At 35.8% G+C, this 22,927-nt stretch overlaps 1 protein-coding gene across 6 annotated transcripts in view; it reads left to right on the top strand.

Annotated features, from left to right (window-relative positions):
* The window catches only part of ROCK2 (Rho-associated, coiled-coil containing protein kinase 2), a 133,134-nt gene that overhangs the window by 91,882 nt on the left and 18,325 nt on the right, over positions 1–22,927 (top strand). For 4 of the 6 annotated variants that reach the window (XM_010852072.1, XM_010852069.1, XM_010852071.1 and 1 more), the window contains 16 exons: positions 23–71; positions 648–783; positions 878–969; positions 1,195–1,441; positions 1,815–1,921; positions 4,435–4,594; positions 6,381–6,541; positions 6,899–7,083; positions 13,723–13,792; positions 14,497–14,600; positions 17,906–18,092; positions 20,320–20,413; positions 20,509–20,603; positions 21,341–21,520; positions 22,031–22,199; positions 22,530–22,706. In XM_010852072.1, the coding sequence (XP_010850374.1) occupies positions 23–71; positions 648–783; positions 878–969; positions 1,195–1,441; positions 1,815–1,921; positions 4,435–4,594; positions 6,381–6,541; positions 6,899–7,083; positions 13,723–13,792; positions 14,497–14,600; positions 17,906–18,092; positions 20,320–20,413; positions 20,509–20,603; positions 21,341–21,520; positions 22,031–22,199; positions 22,530–22,706 (2,213 nt within the window). The remainder of the gene's footprint in view (positions 1–22; positions 72–647; positions 784–877; positions 970–1,194; positions 1,442–1,814; positions 1,922–4,434; positions 4,595–6,380; positions 6,542–6,898; positions 7,084–13,722; positions 13,793–14,496; positions 14,601–17,905; positions 18,093–20,319; positions 20,414–20,508; positions 20,604–21,340; positions 21,521–22,030; positions 22,200–22,529; positions 22,707–22,927) is intronic. The other 2 variants (XM_010852070.1, XM_010852073.1) reach the window with 2 other exon arrangements.

Here is a 22,927-nt window from a genome sequence, read left to right as displayed (position 1 = left end):
TGTTGCCTTTGAAATTCTTCAGGTCTGTTAATACTCGCTTAGAGAAAGTGGCAAAGGAGTTAGAAGAAGAGGTAAAGTTTCTCTATGCTTTTATTTACATTTTTGTTCGTAAAAAATTTTGATGCTTGACTTTATTATAGAGTTCACTCAGTACCATATTAATACAAATCTTGTTATATAGTAAAATATATGTTGTAGCATTGATGAGGACTGAGATTATAGAGTAAACCATGATAATAGGCTTCATTTTGTTATGTTTTTGCAAATGAATTAATTTAGTATGTGTAGATATTTCAAGGAAAAATAATTTCGGTCATATTAATGATATGGCTTAAAAATAGAAATTGACAGTTTTTTTTTATTATTCAGACCTGTAGTTTATATTAAGTAAAGGTGGTTCAAGGGTGATGAAATGTTACAGAAATTTTGGCTTACAATAGTAAACAAAATACTCATGTTCTTGATTATTTAAGAATAATATGCTATTTTAAAAATATGGAAACCATTTGTAATTTTAACAAAATGGCTTTTCTTAGTTATTAGCTTTTTTAAAGGTCTCTTCTGTTTTATGTAACTGAAGTATTTTTTATTTTCATTTGATTTTTACACATACTTTCCTTTGATAATAACTTCAAGCATTATTTCAGATTACCTTAAGGAAAAATGTGGAATCAACATTAAGACAATTAGAAAGAGAAAAAGCACTTCTTCAGCACAAAAATGCAGAATATCAGCGGAAAGCTGATCATGAAGCAGACAAGAAGCGAAATTTGGAGAATGATGGTTTGTAGTATAGAATACTAAATACTTACTAAGAAAAAAAGTTTGTATGTGTGTGTTGTGTTGAAGCTTACTACTTAAATGCTTTTTATCATAGTTAACAGTTTAAAAGATCAGCTTGAAGATTTGAAAAAAAGAAATCAGAACTCTCAGATATCCACTGAGAAAGTGAATCAACTCCAGAGACAAGTAGGTTGATCCCAATTTATTTATAATAAGGATTTTGAATTTTATTTATGACTGTTAGCATTTGTTTTAATTGGTAATGTTACAAAAGGGAAATCATTAAAAATATATTTTTAGGGTTTTTCTTATTTTAAATAGTTTGCAATGGAGTAATAAATTGAAGTATTTTCATCATATATAGCTGTGTTGATTTGTTTGTTTTTTGTTTGGTTTTGAATGGAATAACAGCTGGATGAAACCAATGCTTTGCTGCGAACAGAATCTGATACTGCAGCCCGGTTAAGGAAAACACAGGCAGAAAGTTCAAAACAGATTCAGCAGCTGGAATCTAACAATAGAGATCTACAAGACAAAAATTGCCTGCTGGAGACTGCCAAGTTAAAACTTGAAAAGGAATTTATCAATCTTCAGTCAGTTCTAGAATCTGAAAGGAGGGACCGAACCCATGGATCAGAGATTATTAATGATTTACAAGGTATTAAAGTGGAGATTGCACTTAAGTTCAATTCGGAGATAACCTTAGATGGTGGATAATGTGCTGGAGTAGTAAGTGTATGGATATATTACTCTGTTCTATAAAGTTAGGGTGTTAGAAATACACTGTTATAAAATTTTATGAATGAAGGATTTACTTTCAAATAGTATGAAGTATTTTAAGTAACAAGCCACTTCTGAAAGCAGTAGATTGGATTCCAGTTGAATTAACTCTGAAGCATTGTATCAACAATTATAAAATTTCTGCTCATAAATAACAGTTTTAAGGTATGAGGTGAATTCTGAATTTTTTACTCTAAATTTAATTTGTATTGCATATGAATTTATTGTTTTTTAAAATGTTGCCATTTTAGGTAGAATATCTGGCCTAGAAGAAGATGTAAAGAATGGTAAAATCTTATTAGCAAAAGTAGAGCTGGAGAAGAGACAACTACAGGAGAGATTTACTGATTTGGAAAAGGTAAAACATGTTAAGTTTTATATTTGTGTAAGAAGATAGATGTCGAGTTTCGAGTTGAAAAACTTATTCTAAAATAAGGAAAATTAGTAACTGAGGTATTTCCAGCACTCATGTACTTTCTTATATTGTTATGTGCGTTGACGATATATACTTTAAGGCTTACCATAACACCATACAAGCAGCCCTTAGCATGTCAGTTGCTTATGAAGGGAGGACTCTCCTAGGATGTGTTCTGAGGATGCTTCTCCCTAGACATCCCAGGAAAACTCAGATTTTTATGTACATTATATCTTCAAAATGGTGTAAAATTATCATGACTTTTCATGTAGAAGTTTACCAAAAAGTGCTATGAGCGGGCATAATTTCTAGGCTCTGTGTAGATAATATTTTGTTTTCATTCATTTAAGGATTTAGTGTATTGTATGTGGTAAAAATATCAGGATGCAGTTCTTGCCCTTAACAACCTCACATCTAGTAGGTAATTTCTAAAGTAAAAGTAAAGTACACAGATAATTCTAATACAGTGTGGTGGACTGCACGGAGATCCAACCAGTCCATTCTAAAGGAGATCAGTCCTAGGTGTTCATTGGAAGGACTGATGTTAAAGCTGAAACTCCAGTACTTTGGCCACCTCATGCGAAGAGTTGACTCATTGGAAAAGACTCTGATTCTGGGAGGGATTGGGGCAGGAGGAGAAGGGGACGACAGAGGATGAGATGGCTGGATGGCATCACCGACTTGATGGACCTGAGTTTGAGTGAACTCCGGGAGTTGGTGATGGACAGGGAGTCCAGGCGTGCTGCGATTCATGGGGTTGCAGAGTCGGACACAACTGAGCGACTGAACTGAACTGACTGAAGTAGAATGATAGAGGTATGGGCAGGGTATCTTGGGTACACAGAATGAATCCCTAATCTGACAGGGCAGCATTGGCTGACAAAGTAAAGGTGCATTATGAGCTGGGGAGGACATCATGAGTGAAGGCACAGAGGATAGAAGATAAAAGGTCATAGTTTATTTAAGTATAAACTATTCAGTATTTCTAGAGTAAAGAGTAAAGGTCAAGAAATTTTAATCTTTTAAAGGATAGACAGTGAATATTTTAAATTTTGCAGGTGATATGGTCTCTACTTCAGTAAAGGGAACGGGCATGGCTATGATCTAATGAAATTTTACAAAAACAGACATCAGTCTAAAATTGACCATGCAAGATGTTGAATCCTCTATTAAGAAACTTAGTTGATCTAAGAAATGGACTAACCACTGAAGGGCTTTTAAGTTGGGTGATTTTATTAGTGATTCATTTAAGACATATTATTATGTACCATGTGAAAACTAGGTTTGAGGAAGATTAATAGGTAGGTAGATTAATCAGAGGCTTTTCAGATAAAGTAACTCAGAAAATGGAGACTTAACTAATTCAGTAGTTGAAAGGTTGGAAAATAGGAATGAATCTGAAATATTTGAAGGAGGAGTATTTGGGAACACTTAGTGATTGACTGATTAAATGTAGCATGTGAATAGTACTTAAGAATGAGTTTTCAGTTCCTAGTTTGTGACAAAAACCTATAGTGGTGCCTTTAATTAATAAAGAATAAAGGAGAAATAGAAGAGACAATGATAAATCCATTTTAGTCTTGAGGTGCTGGTGAGACAACCAAATTAGGATGTCTACAGAGAAGTAAGCTACGGTAGTAGCAGCTAGAAATATTTGATCATCATTGATATTGAAGTAGTGCAAACTATGCAAATGAAAGAACCCATCTGAAGGAGATTGCTTAGACCTGTGGTTTTCAAAGCAGAATAAACTACTCTGTTGATAGATTGTGTAGTTTGAAAAAAATTATTTTCATTATTGAAAAAAAAATCTGTATTTATGATATAAACTATAGGAAACAAAGAATTAGAAAATCTTTTGAGGATATATAGAAAATTAACTTCTGTTAATGGTTCTCAACTTAAAACATGTTTTCCATGTGGAAAATAAAGATGACTAGTAAAGGATCCTGAGTTTTATTCCCACCCCCCCACCAGATCTAGCGAAGGAAAATGTTAAATATGTTTTAAAAGTTTGAGAGATAATGCAGAAAGAGGAGAAGCATTATGGCTAAAGAATGCTACCTACAGAGAACACCCAATATTTAAGAGGTGGCTGGGAGAAAACTTCACACACAGCAGAAAAGATGAGAGAAGGGTGGAGAGAGCCAAGTGAAGTCAAGTATATCAAGGAAATAGTTTCAAGGGCAACAGTGAGTTCAAATGAAAAATGACTTGATAATTGAGGTATCATTCATCACTTTATTGAGCTCAAGTAATCACAGTGAAGATCTCGAAACAGTAGTGGAGATAAGTACATTGGGAAGCAAACAGGTGGAACAGCACATAGGGTACTTTTACAGGAAGTCTGAAGATTGGAGGGAACATGTTAAACATTGTTAGTAAGCCTGTAAAGAAATTTTTGAAATTGTGAGCCAGTCTGTTTTGTTGATGGCTGCTGTTTAAATCTTTAATAGGAAAAGAACAACATGGAAATAGATATGACATACCAACTAAAAGTTATACAGCAAAGTTTAGAACAAGAAGAAACTGAACATAAGGCTACAAAAGCACGGCTTGCAGATAAAAACAAGATTTATGAATCCATTGAAGAAGCTAAATCAGAAGCCATGAAAGGTACGCATTTTCATAAGAGGATTTTCAGCAATATTTTACAGACTTGATTCTGTATTCAATTCTGATTTTGGAAAATATTTTAAAAAACTGTTAGGAAAGCTTTACATATATATATTTATGTGTGTGTGTGTGTGTGTGTGTATGTATATATATATATATATATACATTTTTTTTTTTCCTTTAAGGCCATGACCATTTCTAGGATAGTGAGGCTCAAACGCAAAATTGCTCAACCACATTTTTAGATCAGAGAGAAATGAATATTTCAGTGGTATCAATAGTGGCAGGCATATAGAGTGTGTAGTTCTAGATATATCTGTTCAGATTTGGGGGATATCCTCTTTTTATAATTAGTTTGACATTTCATCAGCTCATGTTACAAAATTCTTTCCTAAAGTTTATATAAGTTGACTGAATATTTTGAAATCTGGCATGATGAAGATACTAGCTATGTTTGGTCAGAGCCACACAAAGCTAACGAGTGTAGGGTAAGATAACAAAGTTGACTTTTCCACAAACCAAGCCTGTTATCTTGGAATTGTCTTTTAGGTTATATCTTGTTTTCCAAACTGACTGTTTATATATGATGGATTTGAAGTTCCAAAAGAAATCAATAAAGTATTCTTGTCAAAGCTTTGTAAAACTTTTAAACAGAAATTTTATTTCATATTAAACCATAAGATTTATTAATAACTTAGCAAAAAAATAGCCTTTTAATTAGTGAGTGTAGTTAAAATTGGAGGGTTTTTTTGGTCAAAAGCAGTTTAGTTTAAGACATTGATTTTAGATGATAAAAGATGAAATGAGTGCTATATTTAGAAATACCTAATAAGAAGAAAGTGGGACAAGACAAGAGTTGAATTTCTTTTGAGATTATAATTTAGGTGCTATAAATGCAAACATTTTTCACATTTGTAACACACGTGTAATCACCACCCAAGACAAGATAGAGAATCTATGTTTTCCTCATCTCAGTGAGTTCACTTATGCCTCTTTCTGTTCTCTAGACCCACATTCCAGTGATTAGTTTTTTAAATGAGTACATTTGTTTATAAGTTGTTCTCAGAACTGTTGAAAATGAACCAATTTAGCATAGTAACAACTGTCTTTTTTCAGATTTCTTTTTACAACTCTAACATAACAGATGACTTTCATATTTTGCATGATTGCACACAACTTAAATTTTGTAGATGGTACTCAAATATGGTATAAAACCTTTGGTCTTTCTACTGCATGTCATTGCTTCCTTTGTGTAAGAGTATGACTTACCAATGAATTACTAGCTCTGTGATCTTGTCTAGTTACTTAGCCTTTTATGCCTAGTTTCCTGTAAAGGGACAGTTCCTGTATTTGGTTGTGAAAAACAGGTGCATTGATACATGAAAAGTGCCTAGAAATGCTAGCTGTTTTTAGTAGTATATGAAAAATGTTTCATTTTTCCACACTTTTGAAGCTAGTTCATTAAAAACTGAAAATTCATAATGTTTAAATTTTACTTAATATAACTTTGCAGTAAGTGATAAAGGCAGAATTATTTTGCTTTCATTAAAATGAATATAATATTGCAGAGTGTGGTAGATTTTTACACCCTGCAAATATAACAGTTAATTTTTAAGCATGAAATTGTTGATATTTCAATTGTGTTAAGAGGAGTAATGAAAAAAACTGGAAATTAAGAAAATTTTTGAGGCAGCATCATTTATTGCAATTTTTATTAGCACTGTGTCATGTATTTGATATGCTTTTTTTGTTTGGTTCATGATTATGTCTATTTTTGTGGCAATAGAAATGGAGAAAAAGCTCTCGGAGGAAAGAACTTTAAAACAGAAAGTAGAGAACTTGTTGCTGGAGGCTGAGAAAAGATGCTCTATATTAGACTGTGACCTCAAACAGTCACAGCAGAAAATAAATGAACTCCTCAAACAGAAAGATGTGCTAAATGAGGATGTAAGTGTGCAGCTTACTGTATAATGAACTATTTAATTAATTAATAATAAACTAGGTTTATTTGTAGAGGTTCAATGATGGTTTTACAATTAAAATTTTTTTCTTATAAAATAATATTCTGTAATTTTTTAATTGTACCAGATTTGGGTGATATACTAAATGAATCATAATTACAGTTTCTTTGAAGACTATATTTTATTTAAAAAATATATTATTATGGAAAATCCAAAAAATACTGTGAAATGAATTAACTGTTTAAGGAGAAGAAATCTGTTTTATGTCATTATATTTACTGCCAGCTTCACTGATGAAAAAATCAAAATAATTTGCTTGCATACCAATAACACTATTTTTTAGGTTAGAAACTTGACATTAAAAATAGAACAGGAAACTCAGAAGCGCTGCCTTACACAAAATGACTTGAAGATGCAAACACAGCAAGTTAACACACTAAAAATGTCAGAAAAGCAGTTAAAGCAAGAGAATAATCATCTCCTAGAAATGAAAATGAGCTTGGAAAAACAGAATGCTGAACTTCGAAAGTAAGTTAATTGTTTGAGACAAAGACTTACTAATATGCAGAGCTATCTCCATGTAAATTATCTTAATTTTTACTTATCTGGGAATTTTCTTCTGACTCCTTTGTTTTCTTGAACACATTTTTCTCTTCTTTCTGTTTAAATGATGTGTTGAGTGCCACTATTGTCTTTCCAAAAGATTTTATTTGCATTCCCAACAATTTTTACTACTGCCACATTATGATATAATGGTATATTGTTTGTGCTGAAGAAGAAAAGGTCTGGGGTTTGCACTCCATGCTCTTAAGATTCCTCCTCAGGACTGTCTCGCAAACAAAAGTGTCTTTTGTTTGTTCTTTTCGTTTCTGGGACTTGGAAATGTTTGACCATTAAGCAAACACCATATAAATTTTTAAATCATTTTTTAGGATACACTCTTGTGCTATATCTCTGAGTCAGGAAGATCCCCTAGAGAAGGAAATGGCAACCCACTCCAGTATTCTTGCCTGGAGAATTCTATGGACAGAGGAGCCTGACGGGCTACAATCTGTGGGAGTCACAAAGAGTCAGACACAACTGAGCAACGCACTTTCTCTAGTGCTATATTTAATTTACTTAGAAAACATTGTTAAAATACTTTAAATTAAGGTATATAGTAAATATACTGTTAAAAATTGCCCCATTTAGTCATTAGTAGTATAATTAGTACTGATCAAAGATTCTAGGAAATACCACTTCCATTAAACATGAACCTGACGTAAAAAGGAAAGACAGAATAGGAAGGAGCTCTTGAAGGTTAAAAATTATTGCCAATGTAAATTTATTAGAAGAGTTTGAAGAAAAAAAATTTTTTTTAATTTCACAAAATATAGAACAAGAAGAAATGACATAGAATATATGAGAGAAAAGCTAAGACACACACCAGCTGATTCTAAGAATTCTAGCGCCAGACAAGGAATTCCAGAGAATCTTAAGGAAGGAAGTTACTAAAGAAATAATAGAAAAGAATTTCTCATAGCTGGAAAAGAAGTCTTTATATTGAAAAGACCAGCAACTATACTTGAGAAAAGACTCACATTTAGACATGTTAGTATGAAATCTCAAAAACAAAAGAGAATGGAATTGTTGCAGTTCTTCCAGCTGGGGAGGTTGTGGTTTGTGGTTGATGCAATAGGAAATGAATGGAGGCTTGATTATGTCACTTAGACCAGTGATATAACTGTATTAGGGGTTGGGGAGCGGTTAGGGGTAGTAAGAGCTAAATTCTCACATATGGCAGCAGGGAATTGGTAAATAATTAAAACGTATGTCCAGGAATAAGCTGAGATGTGGTGGGAACCACAAAAGAACAATAAAAGGAAATGAAACAAAGTGATTTCCTCTAGGGAAATAGGATTGTCACGTGGATGGTTATGGATAAGGAGACTGCGACATTTCATAATTTTTTTCTGTGCTAGTCTGTACTATCTAACTGTAACCATGTGCATATTATATAATTTCTGAAAAATAGCTTTTATTAAATACCTAATAAATGTGGGGTTTTAAAAGTTACATATAATGAACAGTAGCTCTTCAAAAAGATCATGATATTAATATTACACTGGAGTTTGCTGCATGTGAGCCTAGCTAGTAATGATTTCAAATTTTTAAAACTTGCTCTTTCATATGTTTTTAGCATCTTTCATATCTTTGGCTCAGAGAAATAAGAATCATACTTTTTTAAATAATATACTGATTAATAATAAAATACAGAATTAACACAGTGAAGTGACATCTGGTGATAATTTCCTATTTATCCAGAAGTTGAAGGACCAGTGAGTAAACAAAGTGATCAGATTATATTAAATTAAGATAATGATGAAAGTTATCTAAGTAATATTAAATTGAAATTGAAGGTGGTGTGATTAAATCATTTAATCTCTGTTGAGTTTTTCTTGCTTTATACACTTTTGTTTATAAATTTATTTGGCCATACAGCCTGTGGGATCTTAGTTTCCTGACCAGGAATAGAACCCGTGCCCCCTGCAGTGGAGGCGTGGAGTCTTAATCACTGAACTGCCAGGGAAGTCCACCTATATACATTTTTAAAATATCCAACTGGTAGTAAAATATTTTTTCATTTTAAAATATTTAGATCTATATTAAAAGATAAAGAGAAAACAAATATAAGGTCTCCTTTATGAACAGTATGAAAAGGAAAAAGGATAGGACACTGAAAGATGAACTCCCCAGGTCGGTAGGTGCCCAGTATGCTATTGGAGATCAGTGGAGAAATAACTCCAGAAAGAATGAGGGATGGAGCCAAAGCAAAAACAACACCCACTTGTGAATGGGACTGGTGATGGAACAGGGTTCGATGCTGTAAAGAGCAATATTGCATAGGAACCTGGAATGTTAGGTCCATGAATCAAGGCAAATTGGAAGTGGTCAAACAGGAGATGGCAAGAGTGAACGTTGACATTCTGGGAATCAGCAAACTAAAATGGACTGGAATGGGTAAATTAAACTCAGATGACCATTATATCTACTTTTGTGGGCAGGAAGCCCTTACAAGAAATGGAATAGCCATCACAGTCAACAAAAGAGTCCAAAATGCAGTACTTGAATGCAATCTCAAAAATGACAGAATGATCTCTGTTCGTTTCCAAGACAAACCATTCAATATCATAGTAAGCCAAGTCTATGCCCCGACCAGTAATGCTGAAGAAGCTGAAGTTGAACAGTTCTATGAAGACCTACCTTCTAGAACTAACACCCAAAAAAGATGTCCTTTTCATTATAGGAGACTGGAATGCAAAAGTAGGAAGTCAAGAAACACCTGGAGTAACAAGCAAATTTGGCCTTGGAGTACAGAATGAAGCAGGGCAAAGGCTAATAGATTTTTCCAAGAGAACACACTGGTCATAGCAAACACCCTCTTCCAACAACACAAGAGAAGACTCTACACATGGACATCAACAGATGGTTGACACCAAAATCCAATTGATTCTGTTCTTTGCAGCCAAAGATGGAGAAGCTCTATACAGTCAGCAAAAATAAGACGGGGAGCTGACTGTGACTCAGATCATGAACTCCTTATTGCCAAATTCAAACTAAAATTGAAGAAAGTGGAGAAAACCACTAGACCATTCAGGTATGACCTAAATCAAATCCCTTATGACTGTACAGTGGAAGTGAGAAATAGATTTAAGGGACTAGATCTGATAGAGTGCCTGATGAACTATGGACAGAGGTTTGTGACATTGTACAGGAGACAGGAATCAAGACCATCCCCAAGAAAAGCAAAATGGCTGTCTGAGGAGGCCTTACAAAAAGCTGTGAAAAGAAGGGAAGCAAAAAGCAAAGGAGAAAAGGAAAGATACACCCATTTGAATGCAGAGTTCCAAAGAATAGCAAGAAGAGATAAGAAAGCCTTCCTCAGTGATCAGTGCAAAGAAATAGAGGTAAAGAGTAGACTGGGAAAGACTAGAGATCTCTTCAAGAAAATTAGAGATACCAAGGGAACATTTCATGCACAGATGGGCTCAATAAAGGACAGAAATGGTAGGGACCTAACAGAAGCAGGAGATATTAAGAAGAGGTGGCAAGAATACACAGAAGAACTATACAAAAAAGATCTTCACGACCCAGATAATCATGATGGTGTGATCACTAAACTAGAGCCAGACATCCTGGAATGTGAAGTCAAATGGGCCTCAGGAAGCATCATTATGAACAAAGCTAATGGAGGTGATGGAATTCTACTTGCTATGCTATGCTATGCTAAGTCGCTTCAGTCGTGTCCGACTCTGTGTGACCCCATAGACGGCAGCCCACCAGGCTCCGTCGTCCCTGGGGTTCTCCAGGCAAGAATACTGGAGTGGGTTGCCATTTCCTTCTCCAGTGCATGAAAAGAGAAAAGTGAAAGTGAAGTCGCTCAGTCGTGTCCGACTCTTAGCGACCCCATGGACTGCAGCCTACCAGGCTCCTCCGTCCATGGGATTTTCCAGGCAAGAGTACTAGAGTGGGGTGCCATTGCCTTCTCTAATTCCACTTGAATTCCACTTGAGCTACTTCAAATCCTGTAAGATGATGCTGTGAAAGTGCTGTACTCAATATGCCAGCAAATTTGGAAAACTCAGCAGTGGCCTCAGGACTGGAAAAGGTCAGTTTTCATTCCAATACCAAAGAAAGGCAATGCCAAAGAATGTTAAAACTACCACACAATTGCACTCATCTCACACGCTAGTAATGTAATGCTTAAAATTCTCCCAAGCCAGGCTTCAGCACTACGTGAACAGTGAACTTCCAGATGTTCAAGCTGGTTTTAGAAAAGGCAGAGGAACCAGAGATCAAATTGCCAACATCCATTGGATCATCGAAAAAGCAAGAGAGTTCCAGAAGAACATCTATCTCTGCTTTATTGAGCCTTTGACTGTGTGGATCACAATAAACTGTGGAAAATTCTGAAAGACATGGGAATACCAGACCACCTGACCTGCCTCTTGAGAAACCTGTATGCAGGTCAGGAAGCAACAGTTAGAACTGGACATGGAACAATAGACTAGTTCCAAATAGGAAAAGGAGTACATCAAGGCTGTATATTGTCACCCTGCTTATTTAACTTATATGCAGAGTACATCATGAGAAACACTGGGCTGGAGGAAGCACAAGCTGGAATCAAGATTGCAGGGAGAAATATCAATAACCTCAGGTATGCAGATGACACCACCCTTAATGGCAGAAAGTGAAGAAGAACTAAAGAGCCTCTTGATGAAAGTGAAAGAGGAGAGTGAAAAAGTTGGCTTAAAGCTCAACGTTCAGAAAACTAAGATCATGGCATCTGGTCCCATCACTTCATGGCAAATAGATGGGGAAGGATTGGAAACAATGTCAGACTTTTTTTGGGGGGGCTCCAAAATCACTGCAGATGGTGCTTGCAGCCATGAAATTAAAAGACACTTTTCCTTTGAAGGAAAGTTATGACCAACCTAGACAGCATAGGAAAAAGCAGAGACATTACTTTGGCAACAAAGGTCCATCTAGTCAAGGCTATGGTTTTTCCATTGGTCATGTATGGATGTGAAAGTTGGACTGTGGAGAAAGCTGAGTGCTGAAGAATTGATGCTTTTGAACTGTGGTGTTGGAGAAGACTCTTGAGAGTCCCTTGGATTACAAGGAGATCCAACCAGTCCATCCTAAAGGGGATCAGTCCTGGATATTCATTGGAAGGACTGATGTTGAAGCTGAAACTCCAATACTTTGGCCATCTGATGCGAAGAGCTGACTCATTTGAAAAGACCCTGATGCTGGGAAAGATTGAGGGCAGGAGGAGAAGGAGACGACAGAGGATGAGATGGTTGGATGGCATCACCAACTCGAGCTTGGGTGGACTCCGGGAGTTGGTGATGGACAGAGAGGCCTGGGATGCTTTGGTTCATGGGGTCGCAGAGTTGGACACGACTGAGCGACTGAACTGTACTGAACTTATGAATACAGACATGGTTAATCTGTCCAGAAGTAATATATCTTTATAGTCTTAATATATGCTTCCATACCTTTTTCTGTGCCTGTACCTGTACATGTGTACTATATTTATAGGGTTGAGTTTTGTAGAATATTTTTGTTTGTTTGTTTTTTTTGTTGTTTTTTAATTGTATATGTTGTTCTCCAACTTGTTTTCTTTCTTCTTAGCTTTGATTTGAAATAACTATAATATATATATATATGATTTCATTTTTTTGACAAGCCTGTACTTTTATTTCAACCCAACATCTTAAGAGTGTTACTAGGTTTTTTATTTAACTTTTTTCTTTACTGAAGATTAAGATATATATAGAAAGTACACAAATGATAAATGTAGAACTCTGAATTTTTACAGAGCGTTCAAATCTGTGCAGTTAACCATTTTGTTGTTGTTTGCTAAGTTGTGTCCAACTCTTTTGCAACCCATGGACTGTAGCCCACCCGGCTCCTCTGTCCATGGGATTTTCCGAGCAAGAATAACTGGAATGGGTTGCCATTTCCTTCTCTTAGGGGATCTTCCCAACCCAGGGACTGAACTCGTGTCTCCTGTATTACCGGTGGATTCTTTACCACTGAGCCACCAGAAATCTGTGCAGTTACTGTTTACATTTAGATATAAAAACCTGTACTCTTAACCTCCCTGCAGGGCCCCTCCCAGTTGTTTCTACACTCATTCTGAAATAATCGATTTTCAGGTACTCTTTAATTGTACTACTTTTTGGCATAAATGGCTGATCACAATGCATGTTTGCGAATATAATTCAGTGTTATTAGTTTAATATAGTACTGTTTGGTCTCTGAATCCCTTATGCTCTTAAAAAAATTATTGAGGGCCCAAAGAGTTTTTGTTTATGTGAATTTTATCTAATGTTGTTTATTGTGTTTGAAATTGAAACTGAGAAAATTTAAAAACAGGAGCATACATGCATACATTTCATTAGCTTTTGGAATAATAAAATCCTCAGATGTCATGCAGCCTCATGAAAGTATATATACATGGAAAGAATTAATGCTTTAAAAGTAGCCATGATTCTCAGTATTATGAAAATAATTTTACCTCATGGATTTTCTTGAGAGGTCTTAGGTACTCCCAGAGGTTTCCTAGACCACATTTCAAGAGTTGCTGGCTTAATATGTGTCTAACCAATGTCCCCACAGAGAACGTCAAGATGCAGATGGACAGATGAAAGAGCTCCAGGATCAGCTTGAAGCAGAGCAGTATTTCTCAGTAAGTCCAGACATGTTACTTTGAAAAGTATTGTATTTGTAGAATTATTAAAATTTTTTTTTTGCTGAAAAACCAGGAGATTGATTCTTTAAATTCTTATAGCAAATTCCAGAGAGAATTTTGGATGAATGTTTTGTACCACACATCTGTAAAAGGAATACTGGGGCAAGAGACTGTAGATAGTCTAACAGAAATCCATTATCATTTCGAAAAAGAGTAGTTCTAAGTACATAACCACACCATATGAAGTTCATTTTAAAAAGCATTGATTTTTGAGGAAGAATATATTTGTATAATGAAAGAAATAAGATTGTCATTGTAACATTTGCCCTTTTTTGAGTTTTAAAATATGAAATAATAACTGTCACCTCATTGATTTTTTAAGCCAGCAAAATTTTCTTGAATAAATTGATAATATTTTTCTTTGACTCTTCATCCTACCAATATGACATTTAGTGAGAAGTTTCACTAGGATATCCAGTTGAAAAATCACACTTGTAAATTATTAGCTGAAGTTTTATTAGTTAATTGGGTTGATTACCAGAAAATAGAAAATCTCATTGAACTATCACTTTGCTCATGGGCTCAACATTACTCAGTTTTAGGAGCCTATTATGTAGTAATCAGCTGAACTTTTTGTCTGGATAGCTTTTGAATATTTGTAACAATGATGATCCATGTTTCTATTCTGTTTTGCTATTTAGACCCTCTATAAAACACAGGTTAGGGAACTTAAGGAAGAATGTGAAGAAAAGACCAAACTTTGTAAAGAATTACAGCAGAAGAAGCAGGAATTACAGGATGAAAGGTAAGGATAAGATCCTTATCTCTGTTCATAGACATGTACCCTACTCCTAGAAAGTGCCTGTATATGTGTTAAGTCACTTAGTCATGCCCAACTCTTTGCAACCCATTGATTGTAGCCTGCCAGGCTTCTCTGGCCAAGGAATTGTCCAGGCAAGAATACTGGAGTGGGTTGCCATTCCCTTCTCCAGAGGATCTTCCCAATCCAAACCCAGGTCTCCTGCATTGGCAGGCTGATTCTTTACTATCTGAACCACCAGGGAACTCCAGGTAAAATTTGTTGATGAAGTTAATAAAAAGCCAAAGATATTAAGAAGAGGTGGCAAAAATACACAGAAGAACTATACGTAAAAGATCTTCATGACCCAGATAAGCACTATGGTATGATCACTGAACTAGAGCCAGACATCCTGGAATACAAAATCGAGTGGGCCTTAGGAAGCATCACTATGAACAAAGCTAGGGGAGGTGATGGAATTCCAGCTGAGCTTTTTCAGATCCTAAAAGATGATGCTATTAAGTGCTGCACTCCATATGCCAGCAAATTTGGAAAACTCAGCAGTGGCCTCAGGACTAGAAAAGGTCAGTTTTCATTCCAATCCCAAAGAAAGGCAATGCCAAAGAACGTTCAAACTACCGCACAATTGCACTCATCTCACACACTAGCAAAGTAATGCTCAAAATTCTCCAAGCCGTGCTTCAACAGTACGTGAGCCGTGAACTTCTAGATGTTCAAGCTGGATTTAGAAAAGGCAGAGGAACCAGAGATCAAATTGCCAACATCCGCTGGATCATCAAAAAAGCTAGAGAGTTCCAGAAAAACATCTATTTCTGCTTTATTGACTGTGCCAAAGCCTTTGACTGTGTGGATTACACAGTCAGTTTGTTTGTGGAAAATTCTTAAAAGAGATGTGTCGAGGTCCAGCCCCAGCTGATCCAGGGTATTAGAAGGGGAGATAGCATCGGCGATTATTTATTTATTCATCAAAGATATAAAGAATAATAGAATGAGGATAGCTCAGTAGGAAAATTCAGTGGAGAAAAGAAGCTGAGTAGCTTGGTTTACGTGGAAAATCAGTATGACCCGTGACACCAGGTTAGCTCTGACCACGGAGGCCACAGGCGCCCTCTAGAATAGCGGAAGGTGCCCCACCTTAGACACCTTCTTGAGTGGGTCTTAGAAGCCCAGGCAAATAAATGGTTGCAGAGGATATCCGCTCTCCAGATGGAGACTCAGCTGGAAATTGAGGAGAAAAATGACATGGGGAGACCAAGCGTTGGTGAGCAAGGCCCGTAACTTTATTTTCAACAGGGGCTTATATACCCTAAGTTACACATAGAGGATAATAGGGGATGCAAAGTCAGCAATCTTTGATCCTTATCAAAAACCAGGGTTTCTTTCCTACAAATTTATCGTATACAAATGGTTTAGGTGATTTACATCATCTTCTGGCCAGAAGGCGTATTAACATTTTATGACTCTTGACAAAGACTTATCAACAAAGACTTATTTTCTCTAAGAGTAATTATTTTAAGGTTTTGCGCCATCTTCTGAAGAAAAAATTGCATTCCTATAGGGCGGATGTGTAATGGGTTTACAACAAAGGAAGGAATTTATTACCTTAAGGGTCTAAAGTTACTAACACCAAGGCCACTACTTTTTTCTACATACCAACTATATTAATTAATACACATTCAAGGATACAATTCAGGGGATGTGAAAACTTGGCAACAAGCATTGGTTCATCAATGAAATCTTTTACTAGTTTTTTTCTGACAGTTTCTAACTCTCTGAGAGGCTCTAAGCTATTTGAGTATCTTAAGCTTCCCGTGCCTCTCGAGGCTGGGAGACTGTAAACAATTGTATGCATAACTGTAGGAGTCCGGGTAAACTTGTCAGGCGAGTTAGAGAGCTCTCTGAGGGGTTTGGATTTAAACACTCCTAATTGCCCAGGAACTTTTATTAATTGGAGCTGTAAGTTAACTCTTTGTCAGAGAGAGCGAGATGGTGGTAGGGGACAGCCCCCAGTAAAGTCAGAGGTGAGAGCACAAAGCAATAAAGTAGGCAGACTGTTTTTTTTGGGGGGTAGATACTCGAGAATATCCAGGGGGACTCCTGAGGCTCGATCCCGCCTTTGCGTATGCCGAGCCTCCTTCCTCATGACCTTTGTCACGAGTGGAATGTCTCTCACCGGCTCCCGGCAGAGATGGGAATACCAGACCACCTTACCTACCTCCTGAGAAACCCATATGAAGATTAAAAAGCAACAGTTAGAACCGGACAGGGAACAATAGAGTGGTTCCAAATCAGGAAAGGAGTATGTCAAGGCTGTATATTGTCACCCTGCTTATTTAACTTATATGCAAAGTACATCATGAGAAACGCTGGACTGGAGGAAGCACAAGCTGGAATCAAGATTGCCAGGAGAAATATCAATAACCTCAGGTATGCAGATGACACCACCCTTATGGCAGAAAGTGAAGAAGAACTAAAGAGCCTCTTGATGAAAGTGAAAGAGGAGAGTGAAAAAGTTGGCTTAAAGCTCAACATTCAGAAAACTAAGATCATGGGATCCGGTCCCATCACTTCATGGCAAATAGATGGGGAAAAAATGGAAACAATGTCAGACTTTATTTTTTTGGGCTCCAAAATTACTGCAGATGGTGACTGCAACCATGAAATTTAAAAACACTTGCCCCTTGTAAGGAAAGTTATGCCCAACCTAGATAGCATGTTAAAAAGCAGAGACATTAGTTTGCCAACAGAGGTCTGTGTAGTCAAAGCTGTGGGTTTTCCAGTAGTCATGTATGGATGTGAGAGTTGGACTATATAGAAAGCTGAGGGCAGAAGTGAGGCTTTTGAACTGTGGTGTCGCAGGAGACTGTTGAGGGTCCCTTGGACTACAGGGAGATCCAAGCAGTCAATCCTCAAGGAAATCAGTCCTGAATATTCATTGGAAAGACGGATGCTGAAGCTGTAGCTCCAATACTTTGGCCACCTGGTGTGAAGAATTGACTCATTGGTAAAGACCCCGATACTAGGAAAGATTGAAGGCAGGAGGAGAGCAGGATGACAGAGGATGAGACGCCTGGATGGCATCACCGACTCGATGGACTTGAGTTTGAGTAAACTCCAGGAGTTGGTGATGGACAGGGAGGCCTGGCATGCTACAGTCCATGGGTTCGCAAAGAGTAGGATACAACTGAGTGACTGAACTGAACTGACTGATCTGATGAAGTTAATTAGAGAAAAACTTAAGCTTTATAATAAAAAATTGAATGTTAAAATTTTATTTCTCTTAAATATAGGGACTCCTTGGCTGCTCAACTGGAGATTACCTTAACCAAAGCAGATTCTGAGCAACTGGCTCGTTCAATTGCTGAGGAACAGTATTCTGATTTGGAAAAAGAGAAGATCATGAAAGAGCTGGAGATCAAAGAGATGATGGCTCGACACAAACAGGAACTCACCGAAAAAGATGCTACTATTGCGTCTGTAAGTAAAGTCCTTGGTTCATTTTTGGCTATAATTGTTAAAAATCTTGCTTTAGAAATACTAGGAAAGTGACATAAATCTAAATGAAAAATTGTATGTTTTGGCTACAAGATATTTGAGCTAGTGAACTATCAGCTTCTCAGTGTTGTTTGGCAGAGAGGGGGCCCTCAAAAACACAACTTCCAGTGGCTTCACCTGTTGGTAAATTCAGAGTTAAGGACTAAAGTGAAAAGAAAACACCAAAAGTACAAAACAGTTTAAGTCTTTTTTTTTCTTGTTAAACCAATTGTAGTTTAAAAGAATTTGAAATTAATCATGAAGATTAGTTTAATCATGAAGATAGCCATATGTAGGTTGAAAATAATTGTAATAAAAATTTCATATAGAAGTAAAATATCAAGTAGTTGAGTTAGCCTTATCAATTGTCTAGATCTATGAAAAATGTTACAGTAATTTTAAAGCATGGCATCAGAACAGGGGTATTTCATCCTGTTCAGTGAAAGTGAGTAGGGAGACCAGAAATAGACTGACACACAGGAGAACTTGGCATATGACGTCAGCGGCAACACACAAATCAGTGGGAGAGGACACAGGTTTATGGTTTTGAAATGACTATGTTTTTATGTGGAAAGGAATAAAATTAGATTCTTATTATCATTTACCGTATATAACAGTAAATTCTAGCTATCTTAAGAACCTAAATATGTAAAATAAAAATTTTTAAATATTTGAAACTTAAAATTTACTTGTAACAAAAAACAAATAAATGACAGGGGAAAATACTTGTATTTATTAAACAAGTGATTAGTATCTAGAATATAAGTGGAACTCCTACTATTCAGTAAGAAAAAGCTAAATAATCCAAAGGGAAAATTGGCCAAAAGAGAAAACCTAAAAATATGAGCAAATGTTTAACTTTACTATTATTTAGGAAAAGGCTAGCTAAAATAATTTTGTATCACCATTTCATAGCCTTCATGTTGGCAAAAACTCAGTGTCTGACTACTTTGAAATGTCTGAAGGATGTGTGGAAAACAATGTTTTTCTTACTAATATCCAGAGTATAAATTTAATAGAGCATACTGCTGCTGCTGCTGTTGCTAAATTTCTTCAATCGTGTCCGACTCTGTGCAACCCCATAGACGGCAACCCACCAGGCTCCCCCGTCCCTGGGATTCTCCAGGCAAGAACACTGGAGCGGGCTGCCATTTCCTTCTCCAGTGCATGAAAGTAAAAAGTGAAAGTGAAGTCGCTCAGTTGTGTCCGACTCTTTGCGACCCCATGGACTGCAGCCTAGCAGGCTACTCCGTCCATGGGATTTTCTAGGCAAGAGTACTGGAGTCGGGTACCATCGCCTTCTCTGAATATAGCATACTACAGTATAGGAAATAATACTGCAAGTTCCAGTAAATTTTAAATATTCATATAATCCAAAGAAAGTTCATAATAAGATAAATGTGCTAACGAAATTCAGACACACTACTCCTAGCAGCATAAATGTTTGTAATAGCAAAAATTCAAATATATTAATAGATGAGTGAATAGATAAATGCGGTAGACGATAGAACTACTACATCAGTTAAAATTAATTATATATATCGACAATTTCATTCTTAATATAATGAGTGAAAGCAATTACAAAAAAATAAATACAGCATCATGCTATTTATGGACAGTTTAAAATCACATAAAAGTGCATTATATTGTTTCACATGTGTGTAGTAAAAGTATACAATCATGGATGGGAAGGATGAACACATAATTCACGATAAAATTTCCTTCAGGAAGGAAGAAGAATAGGCTTTGGCAAGAATACCAAAGAATGTCAACTTCTTTAGTAAAATTGTATTTTCTGTTTTAAAACAATGTTTTATAAGTTTTAAATTTTATTTATTCTGCATGCTGGGATGCAGAGCTTTGTTATAGCATTTGCTTTTTTTTTTTACTTTACTAAATGTTACTTCCATTTTAAATACTACTAAAGATTTTTGAAAGGGGGCAAATTTTTGGCTTCCTGGGTACATATGAAGTGTGTTACGTTTCGTAAATTTTCATCAATTTTGAAGTTTGGTAAGGTAGGACAAAGGCAAGAACTATAGAGATAGATGTATTTAGAAAAACAAGAGTTTTAGCAACATTCTAGGATATTTTCATTTTGAATTACTGCTTTATAACTTAAAATTTTATAAATTAAGATATAAATTTTTTTTCAATTTTCATTTCTTAGCTTGAAGAAACTAATAGGACACTAACTAGTGATGTTGCCAATCTTGCAAATGAGAAAGAAGAATTAAATAACAAACTGAAGGAAGCCCAAGAGCGTATGTATTAACAAAGAATAAAGTTTATTTTCAGTATGCCTAATGGTTACCAGTTGCTAAACTATTAATATAATTTTTACATTTTTCTGTTTTAGAACTATCAAGGTTGAAAGATGAAGAAATAAGTGCAGCAGCTATTAAAGCACAATTTGAGAAGCAGCTGTTAACAGAGAGGACACTCAAAACTCAAGTGTGTATATAATAAGCTCTAAATATGATTTTGAAATTTTTCTTAGTTTATCTTTCTTTCATTTTACTTCTAACATTGCAGATTGGCTGTAGCAGTCATTGATGGTACCAGTATTTGTGAACAGTCAGAATTATCCAGTTTTTTACCACATTGAGAGAAACTAGATTTGAGTAACATTGTTGTGTTCAGTGTTTATTAAGTTTCTCTTAATTTTTCCATATGGAATCATAATCCCTCCTAATTTTTTTTACTGTAATCTGATAAATTTTTCTGCTTTTAAGAAATGGTAGAGAAGGACCATTTCCTGACAGCCTAAAAAAGTGTCACTCTGAAGAGGCATCGTGATTCTTAACTACCCTTTTCTCAGCTCTCAGATTGTATATACAGCATGAGTCCTGGTGGGTCCAAGACACTCTGCTCTGTGGTTGGACATGTATTTTATCAGTGTGATGCCAGTGCAAAAGTCTCTTCTAGAATAAAAGAAGATCTGCCTCCCAAGTGGTAGAAAATGACATTAGAGTGAACCTATAAACATTTAAAATTGTAGTTCTCAGAAAACATGAGAGTGTTGGTTGGGAAAAGATGATGAATAATGATGAAAGTGTATTTTTTTTAGTTTAAAGGTGTTTCTTTGTGGCCCTGTGTGTAGGGAAGATTTTGTAATGTGCTATTGGTGAGTTACCAAGAAATCATCAACATAATTTACTTATTTACATTCTTATTTTTATGTTTTTAAGGCTGTGAATAAGTTGGCTGAGATCATGAATCGAAAGGAACCTGTTAAGCGTGGTAATGACACAGATGTGCGGAGAAAAGAAAAGGAGAATAGAAAGCTACATATGGAACTTAAATCTGAACGCGAAAAACTGACCCAGCAGATGATCAAGTATCAGAAAGAACTGAATGAAATGCAGGCTGTAAGAATGCTTTTTGAAGACTTCTTTTTAAGAAGTAGAATTATTTTCATGTCTGCATATATTTTATAGGTTATGGAACATTTCTATTAATAATTATAGTAGTCTCCCCTTATGCAAGAGGACTATGTTCCAGGATCCCCAGTGAATGCCTGAAGCCACAGATACTACTGAACTCTATACCTACTGTATATTTTCCTGTATTGTAAGGAGTGGGTAGCATATACAGTGTGAATAAACTAGACAAAGGGATGATTAATATCCTGGGCAAGTAGAACCAAGCAATGTGAGAGTTCATCATACTTCTTAGAACAGCACATGATTCAAAACTTAGAGACTGCTTATTTCTGAAATTTTCCATTTAATATTTTCAGACTGCAGTTGACCTTGGATAATTGAAAACACAGAAAGTGAAACCTTGGATAAGGAGAGACTGCCATTTTACTGAACTAGGAAGCAAAATTATAAGATGTATGACATTCAGTTGGTTTAATGTAATTCAATTTCTTGTAGCAAATAGCTGAAGAGAGTCAGATTCGAATTGAACTACAGATGACACTGGACAGTAAGGACAGTGACATTGAGCAGCTGCGCTCCCAGCTCCAGGCCTTGCACATTGGTTTGGATAGTTCCAGTATAGGCAGTGGACCAGGGGATACTGAAGCTGATGACGGGTTTCCAGGTATAGATTCGTTCAGCCCTTACTTTTTCTTTTGTCTAAATATAAATCAGTTGATGGTTTTAAGTCCTGTAACTGACTTTGCTCTTGAGGAAAAATATTTGTTATTTCTTTAAGGGAACACCTACTCCTTAGAGTAGGGGTTCAGATGACAGTTTAAATTATTTTATTTATTGATTTCCCACAAAACTTTTTATTATAAAATGCAAGTGTAAATTTCGCATATTTAGTTATTTAAATTAACTGTATATTATTCATAGCTCTCCTTTTAAGCTTTCATTTTTATTTTTTCTTCTTTCTGCATTCTTACTTCCTTTTATGTTGGGTGTTTAGTTCATATCACTCAGTCACACACTATGGAATCCATGTCATTCACCTACCAACGTTCCTCCACTTCTCTCAATATTGCCACTAAGCCTTCCAGTTCTCATATGCTTCTTGACTCTGATTCTGACTCAGAAGAAGAATCTGTTCCTTACTTACCTATTTCATCGGAACCTAATGGTACAGGTGACATCCTGAAAATCTTTGATCTCTGGGGTTTTTTTCCCACTACCCATAATTTTAGTTCTTTTGAAAATTTTTGTAATAATAACTAATACTCACTAACTCTAACAAGTTGCTGCATTAACAAGTCTCAGTTAAAAAGAAACTGCTGCATGAACAAAGATTTTGTTTTTTAAGGAATTTCACATTGCATTGCTGATACAACTGATAGAATTTATTTTGTC

This window comes from Bison bison, unplaced genomic scaffold (assembly GCF_000754665.1).
Source record: "Bison bison bison isolate TAMUID 2011002044 unplaced genomic scaffold, Bison_UMD1.0 scf7180017864307, whole genome shotgun sequence".
Taxonomy (NCBI): domain Eukaryota; kingdom Metazoa; phylum Chordata; class Mammalia; order Artiodactyla; family Bovidae; genus Bison; species Bison bison.
This window is presented reverse-complemented; position numbering and strand designations above follow the sequence as displayed.